The sequence below is a fragment of the Anopheles darlingi genome, chromosome 3, assembly GCF_943734745.1.
Source record: "Anopheles darlingi chromosome 3, idAnoDarlMG_H_01, whole genome shotgun sequence".
NCBI classification, from domain to species: Eukaryota; Metazoa; Arthropoda; class Insecta; order Diptera; family Culicidae; genus Anopheles; species Anopheles darlingi.
Genome location: NC_064875.1, coordinates 42,378,439 through 42,385,536, shown reverse-complemented (window position 1 = coordinate 42,385,536; position 7,098 = coordinate 42,378,439). Strand labels below are relative to the sequence as shown.

The 7,098-nt window shown below is 43.9% G+C and overlaps 2 protein-coding genes across 6 annotated transcripts in view; both read right to left on the bottom strand.

Annotated features, from left to right (window-relative positions):
- Positions 1-1,382: 1,382 nt before the first annotated feature.
- Positions 1,383-4,848, bottom strand: LOC125957200 (protein artichoke-like). Its single transcript, XM_049689729.1, has one exon. It carries the CDS (start codon positions 4,805-4,807, stop codon positions 1,439-1,441), a length of 3,369 nt encoding a protein of 1,122 aa, XP_049545686.1. The 5' UTR covers positions 4,808-4,848; the 3' UTR covers positions 1,383-1,438.
- An 867-nt stretch (positions 4,849-5,715) lies between these two features.
- The window catches only part of LOC125957197 (uncharacterized), a 23,562-nt gene continuing 22,179 nt past the window's right edge, over positions 5,716-7,098 (bottom strand). For all 5 annotated transcript variants that reach the window (XM_049689723.1, XM_049689726.1, XM_049689725.1 and 2 more), the window contains one exon: positions 5,716-7,098. This exon is cut by the window's right edge and continues 540 nt beyond it. In XM_049689723.1, the coding sequence (XP_049545680.1) occupies positions 6,814-7,098 (285 nt within the window). In that variant the 3' untranslated portion in view covers positions 5,716-6,813.

Here is a 7,098-nt window from a genome sequence, read left to right as displayed (position 1 = left end):
GGGTTTTATGCGACTTATACGCCACCCTCGTTATGGCCGCAATGAGGGTGGGTGAGTTTTTTTCTTATTCCTTTCCGTTTTCCTTTTCTCCCCCGGGGGTGCAGCTTCGGTGAGGGTTAGAATGCGGCTCTTTAGATGCGGGGATTGGTCCAGGAAGCTCTCCAGGAGGTGGGTTTGGAAGTGAAGAAAAGCGGAACGCACAGAGAGAGGCATAGAGAGAGAGAGAGAGAGAGAGAGAGAGAGAGAGAGAGAGAGAGAGAGAAAAGAAGGTGAACGGCGCGAAAAACTCCCCTAGCAAATATTTGGTGCGTATGTGTGTTTGTGGCTGGAAGGGGCGGGAATCGCAAATACCTCGTGCCACGCTCTATTGCGTCCGTTGTTACTGCCACGGAGAAACGATGATAGAATCATTGTGAGGTAATGATGATGTGGTGCGCATTTAAGGATGGATTCCGCGGATCCATAAAATGCTGTTTGAGGGATGTTACCTCAAATGATTACAAAATGGCAATTCATTGTTAATTCGGCTTTTCGATACAACAGCCTCCCAAAAAGTGTGTGCGAGAAGATTCTCAGAAGTCCTTAGAACGAATCTGATCTGAGTTACACAGATAGAAATAAAAGTATGGTGCAATTTTGATCGCAACCATCCTAGCTTTTTACTCGGAACAAAGCTCTTTCAATGTACCGCACGAATGTCGAAAGGATCACTAAAAAGATCGAGAATAAACAATTGGTAACATAATTTAAACTACAATTTTCCTTATCAATGCCACAAACGATCGTTTAACGACTGTCGAAGACATGCCCCCTTGTGCAGTAGATCAGCATGTTCTCCCTCATACTTTCTCTTGGAACCCTTTCCATTTGTTTATCAATAGAAAGGAACCTTTATCGTCATGCAGCAGCTACTAATAAGTTAACTAAGGATATTTTATGATGCTGCTTGTTGGATCTTCTTAAAGCCGAGTTAAAAATTAAACATGTTAAACAATAACAGCATTCTCTACGTGGCATTATTGGACGCGAATAGCGTATGGGATTGTGGCTTCTATCCCGCTGCCGTTTAGTAAAATATTGGCAAAAACCATCAATTTTCTTTCGATTTTTCCAATTTTTGTGGAAAATTTCGGAAAATCCGGCCGATTTAAATTGTCCTTCAAACGTTTGCTACTAGAGTGCGCTAGTATCGCGCCATCTAGCGACAAGCGATTGAAACGAACTGTTTAAATCTGAAACGTTCGATACTCCAACGACTCGTTCAGAAAAGTCTCAGACATTTTTTTTCAAAGATTTCATAGCTCCGTATTATGAGTAAGTAATTGATAACACAATTCCCGAACCATTTTTTTTATTTAGATATTTTTAGAAAAAGACTTCGATCCATTTGCTGTTCCAATCATTGCCTGAATCATTGCCAATCATTGCCTCTCTCCTATCAAACGCAGCAGATACCTTTCTCTTGTTTCGGACAATGGTGTTGTTTCCCTTCCTGCTCCGATTTATGCCACAGTTTAAGATTGAAACGATCCAGATCCAGCCCGTGAAGGAAGTCGCAGCTCCAGTTGCCTCGATTACCGTCGAGACCGATCGTCCGCAGCTTAGTGTATTGTTTGGTTAAATCCTCCAGCGAAAAGCTATCGATCTGATTGCCACCAAAGACAAAATTATGCAGTGAGGGAAGCTGCAGACTACCTAACTCCGTCATGCCGGTAATATTATTATTGGAAACATCCAGATGAACAAGGGGTGACTCATTATCAATGATAAGTGGTACCGTAATATTGTTCACATAACTATCGGATGCGTTCACTACCATTAGGCCAACCAATTGGCTTGTCAATTGCTTCAAATCGAATGTTTCAAATCGATTAAACGACACATCCAGCTCCAAAAAGAAAAAGGTAAACTGGTAAAAACTTTCCAGGGTCGTGAATCGATTACGGGAGGCGGAAATCTGGATAAGGAAACTAAACATACTCTCCTCATCAAGCTCGATTGCGCTCAGCTCGTTGTTATCTACTGATAGCCTGTGCAGTTTTGATGTAATTTTGATCGTCGTCAACCGGTTGCTATTCATATTCAACGCAAAAAGTTGTCTCTCGGAGAACAGAGCGGGCAGATCGAAGGTGGAGAATTGGTTATCCGATAAATCGAGTATCCTCATACGATGCATGTTGGCGAATAAACGATTGTCGAGGAAGCTCAGCTGATTGCGTCCTAAGTAAACTTCCTCTAAACTAATTAAACCATCGAAAACGCCGGACGAAAGGTTGCCTATACCGTTGTCTTGTAGCAGCAGTATCTCTAGTGAATACAATCCCTGAAAGATACCATCTGATAACTCATTCGATAGGTGATTAGTGCTCAGATCAAGCTTCTTGAGACGGTTAAGTGAATTGAATAACCCAGCTGGTAGGACAGTCAGGTTGGTACACGAAATGTCCAGCATTTCGAGACTGTATGTCTTGGCGAACACGTCTGGCTGGAGCGTTCGCAGTGGATTGTTTCTTAGGTACAACTCTTCTAGAACCCCTAAATAATCGTATACTCCTTGCTCTAACGTCGACAAACTGTTGTTCACTAGCGTTAGTTTTTTCAAGTAGGGTATATGCTGGAAGAAGGTGCTAGGAAGTCGGTTGAACTGCTTGTTGTCCGAAATAGACAGGATGGATAGTTTACCGACGTAAAGGAAAAAGTCACTTGGGAGAACGTTGAACTGCGCTCCTTCAATGTAAAACTCTTCCAGCTTCGTCTTGTTGGCCAACAAATCTTCCGATGGAGTCAAATTGCTGTTCGAAAGTGATAACAGCTTAACGTCATCTAGCACAGACAAACCACTCAGGTTGGCCCCGGTGAAGTCGTTGTTGTTAAGATACAGCTCACTTACAGCATTGAGTCCTTGTACTTCCTCTAATCCAATGGTACTGATTTGATTCTCGGATAAATCGAGTATGTTTAGTTTTTTCAACGAAGCGAAGGGACTACTATTCAGATTCGTAAGGCTTGTGTTCTTCAGTTTAAGTGTCTCCAACTGGTTTAGACTGCTGAACATATCGGCGGAAATACGACCAAGGGGATTATTATCAAGCTGCAGCATTGTTAGTTGACGCACTGGAAGCAAGCAACGGTCTAGCGGTCCGGTGATCCTATTGTTGGCCAAATACAGTGTTTTCAAGTTGACATTCGTCTCGAACGCATCATCGGGAATGCTCTCTAGTAGATTGTTTTCAATGTTCAGTTCCATCAACATCGGGAACTGTTTAACCTGAAGTGTATTAATCAAGTTATTCGCCAGATCAAGTTGAACCAGAGCAATGAACCCATTAGCGCCCGGGGATACCGTCGATTTGATCCTATTTCCAACCAGTGACAGTTTGGCCAGTTTGGGTAATTTGGCTAGCGCTGCCGGAATGTCCTGCATGAAGTTGTTATCTAGTTTTATCTGCGTTAGAGCGTCCGATCCAGCGAATGCATCATCCTTTAGCGAACGCAGACGATTGTCGGAAAGATCGACGAAACTGAGAGAACTCAGATTGGACAAAACGTTCGAGATGTTGTTGAGGAAGTTGTGGCTAAGGTCAATCTGTTCCAGCGTGCTGTTCATGACGTCGAACGAACCGGGCTCGATCTTTCGTATTTCATTAGACCGGAAAGAGAGTAGCTTCACGTTACGGCAATCGGAAAACATATTCTTATCCAGGTACTCAATCATGTTCCGCTCCAACCAAACATCCGTAACGGCAAGCATATTGACGCAGGAGGGAATGTCCGATGCTTTTAGTTCGTTATCGTTCATATAAAGGTGTCGCAGCTTGGCTGTTTTTATGAGTGTTGCGGGATCAAACTTCTGCCTAACGTTGTTATCCAATATCAGCGTCGAAAGTGAGCGATTCTTCGTCTGGATTGATGAATATGATGGTACGTAATGTTTTTGATTGGACAGCGACAGAACCCCAAACAATATTTCCATCTCTTCGATCATCCCGAAGTCAGTTATCAAATTTCCGCTTAGGTTAAGCATTTCCAGCTTGCCGAGGTTCTTAAACATTTCCGCATCAAAATATCCAATCAATTGATCTCCCACCAACAATTCCTTCAGAAGGGTCAACCTATCGAAAATAGTTTCATCCAAAGAAGCGATTCTATTCTTCGTCAACCGTAGTATCTCTAGCTCTCTATTATGGTCAAACAGTATCTCTGACAATGTTTCCAACACATTCCGCTCGAGATCGAGTTCCTTAAGCTTGCTCAACGGAACGAACACTTTCGGTGCGATCGTTTGCAACATGTTATCCTGCAACCGCAGATGAATCAGATTCTTCAGTGGAGTGAATGTGTTGCGTTCGATGGTGGCAATTCGGTTCGATCGTAGTTCCAACGTTCTAAGTGCCGTTAAGCCAACGAATGAACTGTCGGTGAGGTTCTGGAGAAAGTTGTAACTAAGATAAAGTTCCTTCAACGACGACAGATCCTCGAACGAACGATCAGCCAGCAACTCGATACGATTATGATCGATGTTCAGATTCGTGAGGTGCTTCATTCCAGCGAACAGTTTGGCAGGCAGCATCTTGATGTGATTGCGTGATAATTGGAGCGTTACGAGTTCTGTGAGACCTTGAAAGGCCTGTTCCTCAACTTCGACGATGCGATTCCATCCGAAATCGATTCTCTCGAGTTTGCTTGCGTTGAGGAACAAGTGGTTCGGTAGTCTCGAGATACGGTTCCGGGGAAGATGCAACTCTTTTAGCTCGTGCGCCTGATCAAAAGAAGACGGATCCACGCGTTGTATGTCGCACTGTTGCATGTCGAGTAGACGAATAAGGTTGCCATTATTGCCAGTGAACAGTGACGGTGGCACAATTGGTAGCGAAGATTTTTCGAATGTCACCGTCAGTAATCCGATTGCTTCTGCTTCCGGTTGAAATTGAAATTTGAGCAAACGAACACTGTCCTCAGAGTGCAAGACGTTCACTTCGATGCGGCAATCGTTTATCTTACATTGTACGATCGTACTGTTATTCGAAGTAACACCAAGCAGGCAACACAGCAGAAGTAGTGCTGCGCAGTACCAAGGCCTACCAGAAAGGAGCACGTACGAAGGATGGTTTTCATTTATCCAGAAGCACATCTCACGGTTTTCCTTCACATACCTTTTACTAGGAGAACTCATCATCATGGAAAACACAATTCTTACACCAATTCTGACGATGCTACAAACTGTGAAACTAAAACGATGCCACTGGTGATCCTCACTGCTGCCGAAATGAGACTGATCATCCCGGTTGTTCTTGGTGCTCTCATCGGGTTCGTTGGAGTTCTTTTGATTATGCTAATGATTTCGTCTTTCGACCTTTCCAGTTCCAACATGATTGATTGCGGTTGGCTTATGTTAGATTAGCAACCGGATTTGTGCAGAGAATGTGGTCCACCTTCTAACATATTGATTCAGAATTCGCGCAGCAATCAACACTCTTCCTCCCGGTGGGCAGCTAAGATTGCAAAAAACGACTGGTTTGGTATCAGCATCAGACCATACACAATCTCGCTAGAGTTCTAAAGGTCAATAGAGAAGCCTAAACAATGAACAACTGATCGTGCTGCATATGAATTGAGATGGAGCAGAGGTATCGACAGTGATTCAGCAATTGCTGGGCTTACGAATACGAATGGCAGGCGATTCCATAGAACGAATAAAGCAGCAGATCTGGTGTCTTCCGGTTTGATAAAGCGTATATTTCATCAAATCCTTTTGTGGTTTTATCTTGGTATGGTCACCTCAATAATTTAATAAGGCCACTTTTAAAAAAAATACACAAATTTTCGGAAGGACTTCGTTTTACTCATTTGTAGACGGAACGAAAATACTTTTCCATGTGTTCTGCACAGGTGGAAGGTGTATGGAATTCAATAGCATCGTAAGGGGGCGCGGCTACCATTCATGCAACGATCCAGTACAACGCAATCTCTCCGTTTTAGCTCGCGCAAAAAGGAACGATGCCTTCGTTACTGTCCCTGTTGCTCCTTCTCCTACTCCTCCTATGGTTAGCCGTAGCGTGAGGTGTTTTGCTCTTTGATGAAGGTTCGTGGATCATACACCTCCGCTCTTTCTCTGTATCTCAATCCAATCATCCAATGGCACTTATCGAAACGAAGCATGATAGCGCATAAACCGCCGATTTCATAATTGTGCCTTCGAAATCGAAAAAGGAATGTTTCAACGAAGCCTAGAGGTGCAAAGGGGGGTAGAGGACGCTCCTACCATAACCGTCTATAGAACTGTACTGTATACTGTAGTAGTATCTGTCTGCCTGCCTGCCAATGCACAAATGGCAACCTAATCGTCCCAAAGTAGTATCTTGCCAGGGTAGGGATGATAGCTCATCGAAAAGAAGTGGATATAGGTTCGCATAACCACTGCACCGGACCACGCTATGGATAGTTTGTTAGCTTAATAAATAAAAATAAACTCTTCTCCCTGCTTGCTGCCCTTGATTACTCTCTGTCTCTCTGTGATAAGTACTTCAATAGCTGCTTGTTGGTCGCTGGATGATTTTCAGTAAAAGAAAAAATAGAGAAACAAAACATTTTGCGCTTAAAACCGGATCACGTTAAACCTGAATGGAAGGGGAAGCTCGGGTGATCTGTTGTTGGTTGGCGTTGTTTTTTTGTTTTTGTTTAAGTATTGTTCAACTAACAGGTGAAGTATTTGTTATTTTCTCACTTTTCTTTTCACGAAATCTAAAGAAACTCGCCACGTGCTTCTGACTGTTGTGCAGCACTCATGCTTCATTCTTCCCCGAGGCTGCCATTTTACACCTGATTGATAGGGGCGTATCGGTGCACCTTCGGTGTGGTCGGTGCAGCAATGTCCTCCGTCAGCTTCTGGTAGACGAACGAGTTCTTCGACGCAAGGATGGCCTGACGGTAACGCTCGCCACGGCGCCTCACCATCATCGCGATAATGCTACGGACCAACAACAGGAGCACGCACAAGCCAAGCAGCATGCTAGCGAACACGATCCAAATGTACGTCAGGGCGTAGATACCGCTGCCACCCTCCAGGATCACTACCTCATCCGCGTTCGAATCGTCACC

Excerpts from the sequence above, each read along its gene's own strand:
- LOC125957200 (XM_049689729.1), bottom strand. The coding sequence starts at position 4,807 with ATGCAACAGTGCGACATACAACGCGTGGATCCGTCTTCTTTTGATCAG.